The 19,493-nt window shown below is 35.2% G+C and overlaps 1 protein-coding gene across 17 annotated transcripts in view; it reads right to left on the bottom strand.

The window, feature by feature from the left end:
- Positions 1–19,493, bottom strand: part of NFASC (neurofascin) — a 163,995-nt gene that overhangs the window by 38,632 nt on the left and 105,870 nt on the right. For 11 of the 17 annotated variants that reach the window (XM_039341080.1, XM_039341163.1, XM_039341051.1 and 8 more), the window contains 9 exons: positions 18,397–18,498; positions 18,089–18,286; positions 17,368–17,438; positions 16,369–16,597; positions 13,460–13,575; positions 10,387–10,591; positions 8,014–8,136; positions 7,283–7,456; positions 2,824–2,838 (listed from right to left, as the gene is read on the bottom strand). In XM_039341080.1, coding sequence (XP_039197014.1) covers positions 2,824–2,838; positions 7,283–7,456; positions 8,014–8,136; positions 10,387–10,591; positions 13,460–13,575; positions 16,369–16,597; positions 17,368–17,438; positions 18,089–18,286; positions 18,397–18,498 — 1,233 coding nt within the window. The remainder of the gene's footprint in view (positions 1–2,823; positions 2,839–7,282; positions 7,457–8,013; positions 8,137–10,386; positions 10,592–13,459; positions 13,576–16,368; positions 16,598–17,367; positions 17,439–18,088; positions 18,287–18,396; positions 18,499–19,493) is intronic. The other 6 variants (XM_039341102.1, XM_039341110.1, XM_039341128.1 and 3 more) reach the window with 3 other exon arrangements.

The following is a 19,493-nucleotide window of genomic DNA, read 5'->3' as shown; positions in this document are numbered from 1 at the left end:
GATTTGTTTGTTCTTAACTTTGGTTCCAGGCAAATATCAAAGTATAGTTTTTGGTTCATAGCTACAAGTTGACCTTGAGTTTTACTGAGTCTTGGGAAATGTCCCTTAAAGCATACTTTAAGAGAGTTTAAGACAGTTAGTAGCAAGCTTGGAAAAAGGGTTTGGGATATGCATGAGAAAAATACTGACAGGAGCTTGACTCCTGGGAATTCTCCTTGGGGACAAAACAAGCTACCCAAAAAGAGCCAAAGTAACTTGGTTGCATAAATAAAACTCTGGCTGGGATAAAGCAAACCTAACTAAGGGAAACAGTAAATTAGTCAGAAACAGCGAAGGGTTGAATTCAAGAGATAGTGTTTAGCATAAGATAGTTATCCAGCATAAATGATATGAATTAGAAGCACTGCTATTAAACATAACCTTCTCCGAAGAAAAACACCTGCCGGATAACATAGACTCAAAAGTGAAATAATAAATTCCATGAAATAAATAAATTTTGAAATAAATTCCAAAACTCTATGACTGACTCAGCAGATGCAAACTAACTCTTTTCCAGTTGCAAACCTGAACTAAGGATAGATTTCCATAACATGTTGTTTTGTATGAAGTATTAGACTACAGAAATAGAATTTCCTTCCAGATCCAAGTTGGCCGTGCTGGCATAGAATTTGGGAGATTAAAGCCCAGCACATTTGGATATCAGGTTGGAAAAAGGTATCTTAGATGGCAAAATGCTGCCTGAATTTATATATAATGTAAGAGTAAGGAGGCATGTCAGCAATTTTGTGGCTATACTACCTTCCCAGGATTTTATAGATGTTCTGAATTTCATCAGGTCCACAAGAGTAAATTGGATGAAATGAATAGGAAAAATTAAAAAAATGTTTAAATAAATACCAAAGTAAAGAAAATGATTGAATGTTGTGCTGCTTATCAGCATACAATAAAATAATATGAATGTGAGCTGGTTATTTTTAATAGATTTAGGGCCAATCTTGCTAAGTCCAACCAATAAAAGCGGACTCGTGATAAGCTTTCAATGGAAACAATACATTTTTCAATATTTTATGCCCAAGACAGATCAGTCTGTTACCCCTGTGTTTGAGAGAGGGGGAAAAAATCAAGGAAGAGGAGAGGAGACTCTAAATTTAACTAAGTTAGATAGGCAAACTAATAGCAATTAAACCAATTGTTCCAACAAAAAGAAAATAGGCAAAAAAGCTTATATAAGAAGCTGGACAATTTCTGCAAATACAACTGAAACTATAGAAAAATATAGTTAATTATTTTCTGTTTGAATGAAGCATATTTTAAAGTTCAAAAGGAAATTAACTTTTACACTTTTGTTTTTGCCCAAGTTATACTTAACGTGAAAACCAATCTGGTATAGTATTTAAGGCATCGGCCTCGATACCCAGAGATCAATGAGTATCTCAGCCCTAGGAAAAAGGCAAAGGCAACCCACTTCTGAAAAACCTTGCCAAGAAAACTGCAGGGACTTGTCTAAGCAACCCTCAAGAATTGGACTTTCAACTGAATGGAAGAAAAAACAAGAACTTCAAAACCAATTTTCATTTTTTCCAATATTTTGTACTGTAGCTGACCCAGAAGAGAGTCCTCAGCCAATTGGAATGACAGAAGCAGAGTTCAAAACATATGAAAAGGAAGCTGAGGAAGAGTATATCAGTAAATATTTTGTGTGGGCAATGCATTTTGCAGACACTCTTACATGTTTTCCTCTCTTAACTTTAAATTTAAGGAATTATTAACCCTAACCCTAACTTTAATATTACTCTGTGAACTCTATGGAGTTCCTAGTTTAAAATAAGGACAGATAAAAATCTCTCATTCCCTGAAAGGAAATCAAGCATATGAGTGCCCTATTAAGAAAAGCATCAATTTCTCCCTGATGACCTTGGAAAATTGATGCTGTTCCAGAAACAAGAACTTAGAAAATCACAGCATTTTCACTATATTTTATAATCAGAAGAACCCCTGTTTATGAAAGAGAAACTTTCACAATACTGCTTGCAAGAGCCACAATGAAGAAAACTTTGAAATATGCCCGGAAGCTGTCTTTTCTTTTTAGAAAAGTGTTCCCAAGTTTGTCTAGAATACAGGTGTACAAGTACATTTGCTGAACTCCATGCAGCTCCACAAAGTCCTTGGCATGTTAAAGCAATTTTTATGTAACAAAAGGGAAAGCTATTAAACAAATGGGCAGCAGTCACAAATCATTTAAACTATGTTGTATTTTAATTAAACATCAGTTTAAATTAAATTAAATGTTATTTTTGCCTTGGCCCTACCCACTTTTTGAAGTGTTCCTCCAAGCTGTGGATCAACTCTCGCATAGAAAACTCCTTGTTTTCTGAAAATTGGCTCAAAGTGACCTAGAGGCCTTATGTGATATATCCCTCCTTTATAGTGCTCTGAAGACTGAGAGCACACTGAGGACTCAGGACTTTTCATTTACCAGTCATCCATCCATTTTCCTTCCATTCTTCCCATAATGCTGAACCAGATGTGACTTCTCTGCATTACTATGTTAAGCAGCAACAGCAACAAAAATCAAATAGATCAGTAAAATGCATCAGCCAAAGCCTATCATGCATACATGCTCAGCAGCAACTGAAATGTAATGGTCAACCCTTTCAGTGGTCCCAGAAAGAGGAGCTACTGGCTAAGTCATCTTGACAATGCTTTTCTGATTTCACCCCTCATACCATTGAAAAGGTTAACACAGTGCATGCGTGGCGATTACAAAAGCCAAGCCTGAGTCACACGCTCCATGCCTTTTTACACTGCCAGCAGATACAATACCTGAGGTTGGAAGAACTTCAGAAGTGTAGCATCAAATACAAGGAAGGGAAACATGAAGAGAGAAAGGAAAGAAAGAACACAGAAATATATAAAACTGCCATATAAATACAATCTACAAACATGGCAGCCTGACCTTATAAGAAAAAGAAAACATTTTAACCCATCATCTTCAATCAAGAATATTATAATGACCATTCAGACTAGTACAAGAAGGTGTGGTACCGTAGATTCAATTCCTTTATCTTTTTGTCTGGGGATTAACGTTCCATCCTGTTTATGGATTTAATTCAACAAACTACATACTGTTTGCTTTAATTTATTTTCCTTGAGGGTTAGGAGAAATTCTACTCAAGTGCAATTTATTGTAAGTTCATTACCATTTCTAGGTTTATAATGGATGAGACATTATGGCATGCAAATAACCATAAGTCAGTATTATTTCATTCTAATCTCCTGGCTCAAATAACATCTATGCAAAATGAAAGCTGTGGTTCTTTTATCATCCATCCATCCATCCATCCATCCATCCATCCATCCATCCATCCATCCATCCTTAAATTTCTTAAATTTGCAGTAGAAAAGGGCAAGCTTGCTTCATTTCAGACAACACCAAATGCTTTGCCATGTACTAGCCATGGTCTATGGAGATCATTAATAATCTGAGGAATCTGCTTTTATTTAGACAGCCTGAAAAAAAACTCACTTGTAAGATTCCTTTGAAAGCTGATTAAGGCTCTCAGTCCATAAAGTAATCGCAACATTTATTGAATCCCAGTTATAGCATTACACAGTTCTATGCATACTGACAATGCATTCAACTGATAATGTAGTATGGCTTTTTGCTAAGTGTCTGCAATACTCACAAAGCAATGCGAATAAATGCACAATATTCTTTCTTTAGCATCAGCATGTACACTGTAACTACAGCCCATAGCAGCTACAGCTAATCATCACTGCAGATGAGTTCCAGGATAGCATGTTGTTTGCACTACATCAGAAATTGCCGGAAGGAATGAAGAAAGCTAACAAATCCAATGTGAATAGCATACATCTGCCTATGCTTCTGATTTTTGGCAAACCACTTCTGATTTTGACCACATATAGCAAACAAATAATTACAGTCAAAATGTTGTATCAAAATAGGAACCTCAACTGGCATCATACTGGGTTTGAATTCAGATTAGGTTTTAAAGTATAGTCAACATAAATCACAATTGGTACACAATGTTTTCCTGGAAAATTCCACTTTTATATATATATGAAGGCCAAAGGAAGGTACAGAGTACACGAGGCAGAGAAAATTGCTTGCTCTTTTTTATACTGATAGACTGTGGCTTGTTATATTTAACTACAGCTGTTATACTTACAATCTTAAAACTATTTCAGACTCCAGGAATAATTAAACAATAGACAGTTGCAATGGTTGTATGTTATGGCTCACAGACATATTCAGATTACTGACAGAGTTACAAATACAATACCTATCAATAACTAACAGATTCAGGAATTAAAGCTTTTATGAAAATAGATTAGAATCAATAATGAAATTTTGGGGTTTTTATTATCTATGCATCTTTAATTTTTAAGAAAAATCCAAGTTTAGTGTATCAAATGACTGTAGAGATCAACTCAAAATCCAGTTTGCAAAGTAATTCCCATTCATTCATATATATAACATGTTGAGTGGTTGCCTGCTCAATGACAAATGGAAAGCAATTCATGTTTCAAATCTCTATTCAATGGAATGATTTTTCCCACATTTAACAATTGGGAAAATAAAAAGCAACAATTAATTATACAAAGCACAGGCCTGAACAGAAATTGAAATCTTCTTGGAAACGTGAAGAATATTAAGAGCAAGCTTTGTTTTGTTTTCACTTTCCTGAGGGCTGTTGAACTTTCACTTAGTTGGACAATTTTTTCACAAAGAGTATTTATTCTACCATGAATCTAGAAGTTGTGACTTTTTCCTCCCGAGGGTCATTTGTTGACTACAAGGGTGATGGGAAAGGGCAATAATGCATTCCTAATTTGTCTCTTACTGAGGGGATTGCATGTATCTGTACTGTACATGCAATGAGCATCATTTAAACTGCTGAATTTATAGATACACTCTGACACTGAATAACCTGATTTCATTACTGTACTATTATTTGCTTTTTTTAAAAAAAATGAATATTTCTAATTTCAAGAGGAAGTATTCAAATTACCATATATCTTCTTTCCTGCAATGACATACAATAGCTTGAGCAAAGTATATTCCCCATAACTAATTAAATCATCTTTTGGTAATTTGAATAATTTGCTTATTGCTTAAAACGTATCTCATGTGGGAAAGCAGTTTCCTTGATAGAGAATTCATCTACTCTAAAAGAGGAGAAATAATGTCCTTCTGTTTGGGGGCAATTTGTTCCCTAAAGGCCAGATTTCCAGGGGAAATTGGAGATGGAATATTCCCTTTCTTGGCAATTCCTGGGGCATATAAAGAAGCTTTTTCCATAACTGCAGAGGTATATAATCACTAGCCCTTCCACATGCCATGGGGATTACACTCCCACTATCTCAACACTATTAGAAATTGTTGGAATATTTGGTGCTGTTTTACCCCAAAACAAGATCAATAGCATTTTATATGTATATTAATACATATTAATACATATTTACATATGTAAACATGTATATTTATGTATGTATACATATATATTTACATATGTATACAATATATATTTAACACAACCAATTCATTGAAAAACAATAAAACAATTCTTAAACACCCCCTCCCCAAAAGATTGAAAATTCTGGCTAGATGTTTTTTGCAGATGTTCCCTTACTACCATGCACATAGTCTCAGATATGGTCTCCCCCTTCCCAAAAGCTGTCAGTTGTTAAGAGCAACTTACACTTTTAGCTTACAAAGTGGATTTTCCACATACGACTTTGTAAATTTTACCAATCAAAGCCCTGGACCACTGCTAATCATACCCAAACCAAAGTATAAGAGGCAGAATACTAGGGATTGGTTAGATAACAATTATAAAATGAATATCCATTTGAAAAATAGCAACATAGAATATTATCTAATATCTAAATGATAATGGTTATGTCAAAAGAAAAATGATAAGCCTATCATGCAAACCCGAAGGAAGAATACTTTCATACAATTGGGAGTAGTGAAGGGACAACAAATTATCATAAATAAATGAAGACCTCTAGTAAAATAATAAACATAATACTAAAAAATGTATTCCGGAATGTTGGTCTATTCTGAAATGTGTTAATATTGGACAGCATCATCATAAATGAATATTAAAAAAGCTGGTCAGAAAATGAGTGATATTGTCTAAAATAAGGAATACAACTCAGAACAACCTTTTAAACAAGTATTGTAGGACCACAATTGTCCATTTTTAAGAACCTCAAAGGATTATTTTATTATTTGAACTGCTTTCTTTTGTAACTCATTTATTTGAAGTATTAAAACAATCCACCATCCTTATGTATAAATGCACAATTTAATATCAATAAAACATAATCAACATGTCAATATATTGGCCTCTGTTTCTATTTAAAAATTGGCTAAGAACTATATTAACTTCATTTAAACACAATAATGAAAAACAAGGGCTATTCAAATGTTATTGTACTGGCCCTGCATTGGGAAAGAGTTAAAAGCTGGACATAGTATAAAACTCAAAAGGTTTAGATAGAGGGCCCTTAGAATTTGTTGAGTTACTCTTTGGAAACTCAAGGTTTTTTAAACTTAGTTTACAAAAAGCCTATTTTATTGTAGCAGGAAAAAATGATTTATGTCCAATCATTTCACCAAGGAACAGTAGCAGGCAATCACCTGAAATCTTCAATTGTACACTCAATCTTTTGAAATCAGAGCAATAACAACACTACATGGGCAGACAGGAACTATGGAATATTATTAACTCTATTGTGAATTCCATAACCAACATGTATCTTATTTAATAAGAGACTCAAATGCAAAAGAAAGGGAACATCAACCACTTGCATTTCCTGTCTCTTAGCATCTCGGCCATGGCCATAACTATTATAGATAGTAGTCAAAGTTATATTTAGTCATTTCAAATAATGAACACTGTGTGGAGTTAGGCCTGTTCTCTGCATCTACTCCTCCTTGTCTAAGTAGCACATCCTAGTCTCCTACTCCTTATGTTGGTTGCATTATTTAAAATACCCAGTTAAGTCTCTTCATAATTTGTTCTCTTAAGCATTTATTCAGTAATTTTCAGAAACTAAACAAATGGTTGTACAGGATTCATGCCCACAAAATGGTTGTACAGGATTCGTGCCCACAACATACCAGGTCCAAACCTCACATATCAATCTATCAGTTGTCACCTATATATTTCAAAAAGTTTTCAACACCACTCACACCTCCAGCTCCTCATCCCTCTCACCGAAGAGCTGCCTCTGCATATATATTACTTACCTTCATTCAGTGGAATTGGAGATTCCCCTGTGGCAGGCTCACCTTCTCCAATCTGTGTCCTGCCACGCAGATTGAACCTGTAGCGTGAGATAGGATCCGTCCTCTGAAGTAAAAACTTTGTCTGATTAGGAGAGAAGACCTCTACCATTGTTCTGCCAGTTTTGGATCCGTTAACTGAAGAGAGAGGCAGGCTGTGTATGCTTCAGTCTTGTTTTGAGAAACATGCTAAGCTACACATTTGACCACCTCTTATCCTAAGATAGCATCCAACAGAGGCCCTGACTTTTGCTAAGATAATACAAATTGAATTAATATAATAATAATAATAATAATAAAATTAAAAAAACCAAAAACTACTGGGAAATGTGAGAAAAACTAAATAGTAACTATTATGCAACTAGAAGCTAATATTAGATGTATAAGAATCTTCAAGGAATTTGTTAATGTATTTTTATAAAGAATTATTTGTATAAATATGAAATTTATCATGTATCTCCTAACAGGAGTAGGAAATTTTAGGAAATCACATTCATTGAAAGACAAATGAATCACATTCTTGAAGCATTTATGTAAGCAACTTTTAGCAAAGTTGAAAATTACCAGTTAAGAGAAATGTGTTTCCTCACAATGACTCCTAAGGAATACTGTTGCATTAGGATTCAACCCCGAAAGATTGATTAATAAAACAATAAAAGCAAAGCAACAATCAGAAAAATGAGCATGGGACATACAGGCTTGGTATCTAAGACTGTATCCAATAAGAATGCCATTGGGATGTTCAGGATGTTCCCATTCCAAGGTGACAGTTTCCAAGTTTGGCTGACGAATTCGGAAATGCCTTGGGGTACTGGATACTTTAGTGGAATATAGTTTTGGAGAGAGAAGGGAGGAAAAAAATATATCAGGTAACAAAATCTAAAATGCAGGCTGTGTACATATAAATATTTGGTATAGGTGGCATAAATGGAACTTATTAAAACCACATAACAATTTCCATGTGGTTTTAATGAATACAATCACGTCTGCATATTCTGCAAAGGATATCCATGTTATTGTTTTATTTTTGCATTCATGTATAACCATGTAGTGGATGTAATATGAGTGTATGGTGTGCTAGTGACCTAAATAGTAATGAGGATGAAATTGTCAGCTATAAATTATGTTGAGCTCAAAAGCCAAACTTCTTATCTCCCATTTAGAACTATAGGGTTAATCAGTTGGGTAAGTGGCTTTCATCACATCTGTTTATTAAATTGAACGTTTATCCTTTCTACAATGAAGCCAATTCTGCTTCTTAAGCTGAACAAAAATAAACCTATCAGAATAGGAATTATGATACTCAACACTGAGCAATAAAGGTCACTTTTTATTCATGACATGTCTGATGAACTCAAGCTAATCACTTTGAAAAGCCATTCATGATGATGCCAAAATGAAGCAACAGGATATGTTAGAAAGAGACTGCAGTCATTGAGCACATCTGAAAAAAGACTTGGCAAGATTGATGTTAGCTTTCTGGGTAGACCAAAGTAGGAAACAGATTCACAGGAAGACTAGAAGCTGAGATAGATTATAACACCAGAATGTTATAGGCTAATTGTGCTTTACCATTCCCTTCTTATACTCCAAGGAATCAGAGAGGGGTCTTCCTAAGTCTCTTCCAATTATTATCTTATTTCCTAGGACTCTTTGCTTATGTAATGTTTTTTGTCTAATTCTCACAAGGTAATCTCCCTGATTCTCTACCTTCAGTGAGACCGATCCTTGCTATTAGGGTAACCATGTCAATCTTTTAAGTGATACAGGAGACATTCTGGAATGGGTTGTCCATTAGTTTGTTTTATAACTTAGCTCTCTATATAAGCATCATTCTCTTGTCCTGATTAGTTGTGTGATGGACTTTTCTGAGCTTTCGTAGTCTAGTGACTGATTTATTTAATGAGAAAATCCATAGGTAAATTCTATATAAATCTGTCTCTATTCATAGAGTAAGCTTCACCATATTCAGGAAAAAAAACATTACCATTCAACAACTTGTTGTACATGCTCCAAAATACTAATTTCTATTAAAAATTGTACATTTAATTAGAAATCTGTAGTTGTCCTACAAATGCTATCACTTTCAGCTGAGGTGTTTATGCTTTTCCTTATGCGGGAAGTCTCCTTTTCCAATTCTCGCTCCATGTTGAGTTCCAGAAAAATCCAACATGGGCTGAGCCACTTCTGAAATTTTGCATCAGCCCCCTGAACCAGATAGACAATCTCTGTTCAACCCTAATGAAGAGTGTCAGATCATATCATAAGAATATATGACCAGAGAATAGCAGCTTTAGCTTAGTCTTCTATCTGATGTATTAAATTGTTTATTAACTGAGCATAAACCTGGCTTCAAAGTAATGGATTACTAGATTACTTGCCTAGTAATCAAATTCAAAGAGCTCTGAGGAGGAAGTGCTGCCCAAAGTCGCATTATTGATAAAAGGAGTAGCATATAAATTTAATAATGATCGTATCTGGCATTGTATAAGCAGACTCCTTCTACAGTAGAACTTCTTCTCTTTTGCCTTGTTTTCCAAGCTTACATTTTGTGGGCCCGAGAGGATAGTAAAGATAAGGCAGAATCTGTTCTGCAATAGTGGTTCTTCCACTGGAAAAACAGATGCTATTTTATACTAAAATTTCACTTTTCAAGAGATATAACCAGAAAGAATTCTTGACTAAAAGTACTAAAGTATTTTTACCCTATATGCAGTTCAGTTACTTTAGGAGTCACTACAATTATATCAGAATATTAGTCACTTTCTTACTTAACACAGGGCCCACCAAATACTTATGACTTTGAAGCATATGCCCAGATCAGAGCTATGATATTTTGGGTACAAAAATCTAGATGACCATTAGAAAGGCAACAAAAAGATATAGAGTTTTTAATTTCTTTTTGCTGCTATCTTATAGTTTTTGAATGGTAGGTCTACAATAGACTCTTATTCCTTTGTTCCTTATTCCACCAAATTGAGTTAACAGAAATTCCTAGTTATCTTCATGTTTCACACATGAAAATGATGGATTCTACAAAGCTGTGTAAATATTAGGGAGGAACCTACCTCCTTCAGGTGTTGTGAACTCCAGAATTTCACTCCGAGGCCCATCTCCTCTCCCGTTGACTACAACCATCTCCAATTTGTAGTTGCTGTAAGGAAACAGCTGGGACACTATGCCCCGTGTCCGTTCTCCAATAAAACCCATAGACTGCTTTTTCTTAGAGACCCATAAATTCTTCAGCAAACTACTTTCTCTCCAGTAATAAGCCTTCAAGAAACAGGTAAGGCAAATAAAGCTTCTCTTGTTTGGTGTTATTGAAAATATACCTGTGCATTTTCAGCTTTCACACAAGAATTAGCTCAAGCACGAATGTCATTCCACAAGGGAGAAGGAAACTGACAACATAAAGTCACACTACTAGGATAACAACGACCTCTTTCCCCTGCCCCTAAAGCTAGACCGGAATTTCAGCCTTCACAATGTTCATTCTTCCTTCCTCTCACTGATGACTTCATAGTTAGGCAACAAAATGTTGTCTGTCCAAGTTCACTTGTGGCCAGTAAGAGTCCATTAATTTTGAGATATAAATGGTATGGGAAGAAAAAGATGCAAAAAGAATATCCTGCGAAAGAAAGTGTTCAGATTGGAAAATGTATTAGAATAGATTTCTCTCATCTGGTGTTTTAAGCCAGGGCTTTTCAACCTTTTCACCCATTGTACCACTTTTAGGATATGGCAATATCTGAGTACCACCAGTTGCCTAGCAAGGTGTCAAAAACTTGATGACAAAAAAAAAAAAGGAAAAAAGTGATAAAAGTACAGGTAGTCCTCGACTTAAAACAGTTCGCTTAGTGACTGTTTGAAGTTACAATGGCACTGAAAAAAGTGCCCCCCAAGCCACAAGCAAGACACCTGCCTGCCCACCCAGCGGCACTCTTCTTCCTGTCCAAGGTTTTCATTGTTGTGAGCATTTCTGTTGAGGATTGGCAGTAGGAGTGGGGGGGGGGTTGTTTTTATTCCCCCTGTCTGCTGGGTGGTTGCAGCAGGTTTTGGTCACTTCACATGACCCTTGGATACTGTGACCATCATAAATATGAATCAGTTGCCAAGCATCTGAATGTAAATCACAAGACCCTGGAGATGCTGCAGCATTCCAGCTGATTGGTGCTTCTTCTGGGCCCAGCTGGAGTCTGGCACTGATCCTGGCGCTTCCGCTGAGCCCTGACAGCCCTGCAGCTCCAGCCATTTCTCGCTCAGACTTGTGCAGTGCTGCCACCAGTTCAGCTCATTCCCCTCCCCCCACTACCACTTTTCTAGGATGGTCGCGTACCATCTGCCAGGTGCCAATGTACCACAGGTGGTATCCGTACCACTGGTTGAAAAGCCCTGTTTTAAGCAATTGGCTTTGATGGCTGGGAATTCTGGAAGCTGAACTCCCAATACATCTGAGGAACCAGGGTGGGAGAAAATTAGGGAAAGAGTATGCCTTTGCCACAGTTCCAACAAGGCTTTTAAAATTGTTTTTTGGATTATTTGTCTGTTGCTTTTTGTTAATTTGACAAAGGCTGCTTTTTAAAAGTTGTATACACAATCATCAGGATAAAACCCATTTGCTACTGTTTTGGGAGATCATTCTTCAGTTAGCATATTTATTAAATTTTAATTAGGCCAAAATAGAATGTTCAAATGTTGATTAATAAAACATGCCAAATGCACATGAGGGATGACACAAAAGTTGGGAAACCATCTGAAAAGCTACTTTTCTTATTCAGAATAACAAGCCAAATTCAGGAACTTCACAACAAAGAAGAAACCAGTTCTGTATTGTCAACTGAAGAGGTGTACAGCACAGCAGCTACTCTGAATTGCCCTTTTGTTCCAAACCAATCAATTATCAGATGGTTAAAACTACAGATATATAGATCATACAGATGGAGAATGTGTGTGTTTGGCTAAATGGACCAAATTATGATGTTTCATAAAAAGTTTCATCAATTCTTTACTTTTTGAATGTATAATTTTGCCTTCAGGTGGCAAAAAAAACATTTTGCAATACTAGAGTAGTATTATGCATGAAAATAAGATTTTAAAAATGTAACATTCAATAAAGAAAAATTATACTAAACGCTGGGAAAATGAGACTATGAAGCTTTGAAACAAAAACACTCAATCCTATAAGTCCAAAGCTGAATTAAAACGTATCATGTTGAATGAGGTAAGACTGCAAAAATTCACCAAAATATTAAAATGAGCACTGCTAAATCATCCCAGCTTTCTTCCTGACAAAAGACGAAAATTAATTTGACTGTCAAGTCTTGAAACCTGCCTCCCCTTCCCAATTCAGCACTGAGCCCAAGAAAAATATTGTTCTAACATATTTGCAGTAAAAACGGACACATCTGCCTTAGATATAATTAGTGCATATGTACTCTTCTCCACATTTGTAGCTACAACTTCTAGACTTCTCAGGCAAAATAACTGTGAATTCTGAGAGGTTTTAAAGAAGAGAGTGGACAATCACTTTTCTGAAATGGTACAGGGTCTCCTCCTTGAGCAAGGGGTTGGACTAGAACAGTGGTTCTCAACCTTTCTAATGCTGCGACCCCATAATACATTTTCCCATGTTGTGGTGACCCCCAACCACTTATACATCACCAGGTGCCAGGGGTGTGGCCAAAGAAAAGGGAAAAAAATGGCGGACAGCCTTGTTTGGCGACCCCCGTGAAATGGTCGTTCGACCCCAAATGGGGTCCCGACCCACAGGTTGAGAACCACTGGACTAGAAGATCTCCAAGGTTCCTTCCAGCTCTATTCTGATTGATTGAATTATATTTCTGGACTATCTAGAAAACAGTTGGTAGAAGGTAGCTGTAATTAAAAGATGCACTATTATTGAGTAATGATATTTCTCTGAAACTAAAAGAAAAAATTCTTTTGGATCTGAATTTGATATATGTTTTCTTTGCTGTAAATACCATCTTCTTACAAATGGTCTCCATGTCTTTCAGCAGTTTTTAGATCATTTGTGTCATCTCCGTTTTACTATGTGCAATAGATAATCTCATCAGTTATCATTAGTGACAAGGGTTAGCCATATTAATAGTACCAAAATTATTGGGATTTGTTTGTGCTCACTCTATATTCCTTGAGCTGTCCCTGGATGGTTTCTGGGTACACTTTACTCCATTGAAGGCTGATTGCTGTACTGTTTACAACTTTGAGCCTAATATCAGTAGGGGCAGCCTTAGGATCTAAGTGTAAGGAACAAAGCAAAGCAGAAATTAACGATTCAACAATACCTGAAAAAAAAAAACTAAATATGAAAGAAAACTATTTTTTTTAAGCTGCAGAAGGTTGTTTCTTATCACTGTCTTAAGTATTTGTAATATTTTGTCAAACAGACAATGCTGCCATCTCATGGACATAGAAAGTAATTTCACATTCACACAGTTTTGGTATGGTGGCGGCACTAATCCTACCATCATTTTTTTCAATTCACTATTGACATCACATTATTATAGTACTTATAACAGGTTCACAGAATTAATGTTATTAGTAGAAACTCCAACCCCAAACTTTAAAACCCCTTCTATGGCATCACACACTTCACCATCCAAAATTCTTATAAAGATGAATAGAACATCATCACTGAGTAAGGGAAGGAAAGTCATGGGAATGGAAACTTTTAAAAAGAACATGGTTCTGACACCCCCTCCCCCCATTTTCAATATGACAGCCTAAATGCGCATGTATAGAAATCCAATTATAAGATAGCATTATTTTAAATTTTGACAGTTTTCAGTACTTTATTTTGCAATCTGCTATGAAATATTCAATATGTACTCAAGCATACAAGAGCAACCTGAACACCATATTATATTATTTCCTATGTAATGCTCTACACATGTTACTTAGTTAAAACAAGAAATAACATTGCTATTTATTTTACTGAACTCTCGTTAAGAGCTGCTGAATGCTCTTAACGAAAACTGTGTGATGTCTTGCATCCAAAGGAAAGAAGCTTTAAGAATAGTTTTCCCACCAACTATTTTCTTTCCTTGTTTTTCTGAAGGCAATCTTGTATTTTTACCAACATACTAATTCATAATCCCATATTTTTCATAAACTTTGTATTGATTTGTTCATATACCTGAATTTTATATCATAATCATAAATCATTCTATTAATTGTAAAGATACAACATATATATTTGAAACTGATTATGGGAAGGAAGGAAGGAAGGAAGGAAGGAAGGAAGGAAGGAAGGAAGATCTATTAAGGCAAAAGAAACTTCATTGTAATCATGCAAACTGATAAAAGCCTTAAAAGAAACTTTGCTTTTATGACTGTGCTGTCTATGGTCCTGAAATAGCAGTGCTTATTCATATTGTCCCACATTTCATAATGGGCGGTCATAATCTGTTGTGTGAAACAGGAAAGCAGGGCTTTCCACCAACCTCCTATTCTTACCTGTATTTTTTTCTTTCCAAATGTGTATTAGAAAGAGCCACGAGCACTCTCTGGACGCAATGAGAGACTCTTGCAATAGTCATGATGGGCTAGAGTCAAGACAGTTGGATCCCACAAGCTTCTTATTCACAGGCTACAGTAACTAAAACTGATCTCATAAACTCAGATGGGTTGATCTACCATAAGTTCAGCAAGTATCTTAGTATGTCAAAGTATATAAGAATCTTATTGCAGTAGGTACTCAATGACCAATTGATTTAATTCCACAACTAGTCCTCTTTTAATCTACATGCATGTTGATGAACCATGCTCCCTCCAAAAATGCTGTATAGTGAATAAAGTCTGGGCAGCCTTATTGGCTAAGAGGGCTTTCTCCTAGCTTCAGTTGGTGTGGAATTACATCTCTATCTGAACAGAGATATTGTAGCCTCAATAGTAATTCCTTAATAATTTTATAACTGGATTACTGGATCATACTCTAAGTAGAGCTAACTTGGAATGCAGCTGCCCAAATATTATTTAGTTAACTATTCTGATCATTTTTAGAAGGAAGAGAGTTAAAAGAAATTAGAAAAAGGTATCATGCCCACTTGCCCAACCCATTATCCATAATGTCTGTAATCTGACACTTGCATTTGCATTCCAGAAAGACTACAACCATTTTTAAATATTAGATTATAGAGCCACTGTTTAGGACCTATTAAAGATAATACATTCCTCCAAGTCATTTAGGTAAAAAAATAAATTATCCAAGATAAGATACAGAGTTGAATTGGTACTAAGTCCAAATCTTTACTATATGAATCCAATGCTTTAGATACTACAGCATCCTATCTCTTCTATTTACTAAATCAGTTTATTTATTTTTACCTCTCTTATTTGTACCAATTTTACTATTATTTTCCTAACAACTTACCTTAGTTGTCCAAATTACATGTTATATACCATGTTATGCAAATAGACTTCCGCTTGCATATTGAGATTTTTCTCTTTTCCTTCTTTGACTGAAACCCCTGTGATCTCCATAATTACTCTGAAGGATTCCTCAAATTGCCAGAACAGTTTTGGAAAACAGAAAATGAAGTACTTCTTTTATTGGCAGATGCCAGAATTGGATACAAACCCCAAAGTATTTCAATTAATATTTCAGTTTTAGTTTCATTTCCATAACCTAAATACTATTTAACCACACAATGTTGGGTAGCTTATCTCCTGAATTATTTATTATAGGCATATTTCAGTCAACTGCACTGAATATATTTAAATGCAAAGAAAAGTTCTTAATGTTTGTAAAAGTTAAGATGTGTCAGAAAAAAAGAATTTCCAAAAACAGTGAATGTATGGGTATTGATGCCAGTGGTTTGTGAAAAGACAAAGCATACAAGATATTTCGAACATTTTCATTTCATTCTGAGCAAAATAATACCTGTTGCTGCACTTGAATACCCCTTTTGGCAAAATGCTAATCATGAGAGATCTAGTATTAAAAGGATGCTGTTTATCACCAACAAGTAAGAAGTAAATGCAATCTGCCTTCTCTATTTCCAATTTTCTCAGACTATGGGAATACTCACAATCTTCCCCTGAGTAGCCAATTACGATGTCTGGTTCCATGGCAATCCCATAATCATTTAAAGCTTGTACTTTGATCTCGTATGGTGTATAGATGGGTGTTGGTGCGACGGTATACTGACTGACATCACCCTTTACAGTTCGGTTGTTCCAACTCTCCCGTGTGTCTCTTCTTCTCCATTTCACAATGTATCTAAGATTGGGGCCATACACTTGAGTTGCATTTAATGGCTAGAGAATGAAAGAATGAAGACAATTATGACTTAGAATATCAGGGGCTAACCCTGGATAACTTATCTCTTTCAAGATCTTATATATGATTGTTGGAGATTCAGCACCACAAAAGGTCTAAAAACAGGTTAACTTTGAATGCAAAAGAAATTAGTCAGGCAAAATTTGGCTGATTTGCCAAATTGGAATTCACTGGACCACAGGAAGGAACCCAATTCACATAATCTGCAAATGTTTGTCTCAAAATATATCTTGGCTCAAATATTGAGTTAAAAGGCTTCATATATAAAAAGTTAGAAAGTTACATATAAAATAAAGTATTAAAATTGCATTAAAAAGAGTATATACAAAGAAAAATGGTTTATTTTAGATACAAATTAAGGCTTGCCTTTTATTTTTTCTTTTATGTTTTAGTAGTGATATGAATTTTTATAGTGCTTTAATATTCAATACCACACTATTATTCTTAAGATTATAAATCAATTGTATAGTATTTGGAGTCATTATGGAAAGACAATAAATAACAACATGCTGGCTGAGGGATTCTGGGAGTTGACATCCACAAGTCATAAAAGGGCCAAGTTTGAAGACCCCTGGTCTATGTTGTAAAGCATATAAAGCCTAGAACAATATATTTTGATTCTCCTTTGTGCCACCATTCTTGGTGATATGTTTTAATACCACACTTTGTAGAAAAGCCTTGGAATGAAGATAACTTATGGTACAAATGCACATGTTATAAACAAGTAACTTCTCTCAGGATAACTCACCGTCCATGATATAACCATATTATTTTTTGCTGTTCCTGCTCCTTTAACTCCTGAAGGGTTAAATTCTGGGCCTGAAATAAAGGTAAATACGGAGCAAACAATAATATTTGTCTCTATCTTTTTAAGCAATACCCCATTGTTTATAGACAGAAAATCTGGAATACAGTGCCGATGCATTTACGCAACCCATATATTTTTAATTACACATAAAATCCAGAAGCCAGTCATTTAGACAGTATAAGTTGCTTTCAATAAAAGAATAAGTTAAGCAACCATTTCAGCTACTACGGTTCTGATATCCATTATCTCCAGGTGTTTAATAATTTGAAAATGGAGTACAGAATGAAACAGGATCAATTTGACAAGGAAAATGTATTTGTATTATTGGACATGAGATTTACAATATTTTATTGTTTCAATCCTAAACCTCAAATTCCAAGTGTACACTTAATTGATGATATTACAATCAGAAAAATGACCAGCATGAAGATACTTGGTAAACTACTGAATCTCTCAGAGAAATTTCATACATTAGCAAAAAAGTTTTTCATGTACATCTAACAATGGAATAGTATAATGTATTTGCAAATAAGCCTCTTTCTCAGGAGTATTTACCACTTGCTAAATCTGCCATGTTTGTGTCTGCATAGTCATTTCAGACTTTTTTAAAGCTTTCTTTTCATTCTAAGGGTATACATGAATTCAGCCAGTTAGTACTTACGTGCCCCATTTGTATGGTATCGTTCAGAAGGCAGACTGGGATAACTGCTTCCTACATCATTCACAGCTATTACTCGGAACTGATAGTTGACATAGGGTGCAAGGCGCAAGATGGCAGAGTTCACATTTCCTGGGTAACGGGAATGGTTATGCCAAGTTCCAGGTTGGAATTTATCCTCCTCAAATTCCACAATATAATCTAGAAGACAGAAATGTGGGATCCCCTAATTTGCTATGCAATTACTGGTAAGTAGGCTTATCTTGAAATACAAACAATGAACAAAGCATGAATGGTATCATTTCACTCACCTGTGATTGGACTGTTGTTGTCATCACCAGGAATCCAAGTTAACCGCACACTCTTTTCAGCAAGGTCTGTTAGTTCAAGGTCACGGGGACGTTCTGGACGTGCTACCAGCAAAACAATATGCAAAATATAAGTTTCTCTAATAAATAATGAAGGTCCCAATCCTTTTAGGCTTTCCATTAAGGTTCATGTCTCTATGTTGTACATGATAATAGGGTCAAGTCTAAACTTGTCACAGAAAAAGATGGGAACTGGATATCAAAACAAATGACACCACTTCAGACTGATACTAATTACAGTATAGAATTCACTCTCACATAAAAAATAGTCTGAGTAGATAATTCTCCAGGATATGCTACTTTTTTTTCAGAGAGAATTTTATAGGGGAATAGTGCAAAATGGCATCCACCTGGCAACCTTTAAAACCATTCTTTGTTTCAAATTTTATATAATTCTGTGGCATGGATAAATGAGGCTGAAGGCTCGCCACCATCAGAATAAGGGTTTTAGAACCAATCATTTAGAGACAGTTTTAGATTTTAGAGAAATAACTGGTAAGAATATTTAGGGATTGTTACTCTGATACATGGAAGTAAGAAAAAAAAATGTAAAGAACAGAACTTGAAATTGCTACAAATATAATTAAATAAGAACATACTAAAATACATGGCACAAATTTGCCTAATAAGATTATAAAACAAAAATATGTTTTTATTTCTCAGAAGTCTGAACAAATAAGAGATGCCTCTTAATATAAAATCAAATGGCTGTTACTATTGCAGCATCATTGGTGATCCGCCCTTATGGATCTGTTTCATTTCTCTTTATCAACTATATAGGGATGTGGAAAACATTTTAAATTAAAACTGTTTCAAATTTAAAACTTCCCACTTTCCCATCCCAAACTGGATGTTTTAAGCATTTTGGAATTGTTTTTGAATTTGAAACATTTAGTGTTTTGAATCTGAGTCAGAGTGGCTCAAAATTTGAAATGCTTTCAAAATGTGCCTTGTTCTAACTGCAAAACAGTCTGAATTTGAAAAAGTTTTGCACATTCTAAAAATACCACTAATAGCCCTTTCTGAATCTAGCTCTAGCA

The sequence above is a fragment of the Crotalus tigris genome, unplaced genomic scaffold, assembly GCF_016545835.1.
Source record: "Crotalus tigris isolate CLP2741 ecotype Arizona unplaced genomic scaffold, ASM1654583v1 scf7180000017550.10884619, whole genome shotgun sequence".
Lineage (NCBI taxonomy): Eukaryota > Metazoa > Chordata > Lepidosauria > Squamata > Viperidae > Crotalus > Crotalus tigris.
The sequence above is the reverse complement of the archived record's forward strand: the minus strand, read 5'-3'. Positions and strand labels throughout refer to the sequence as shown.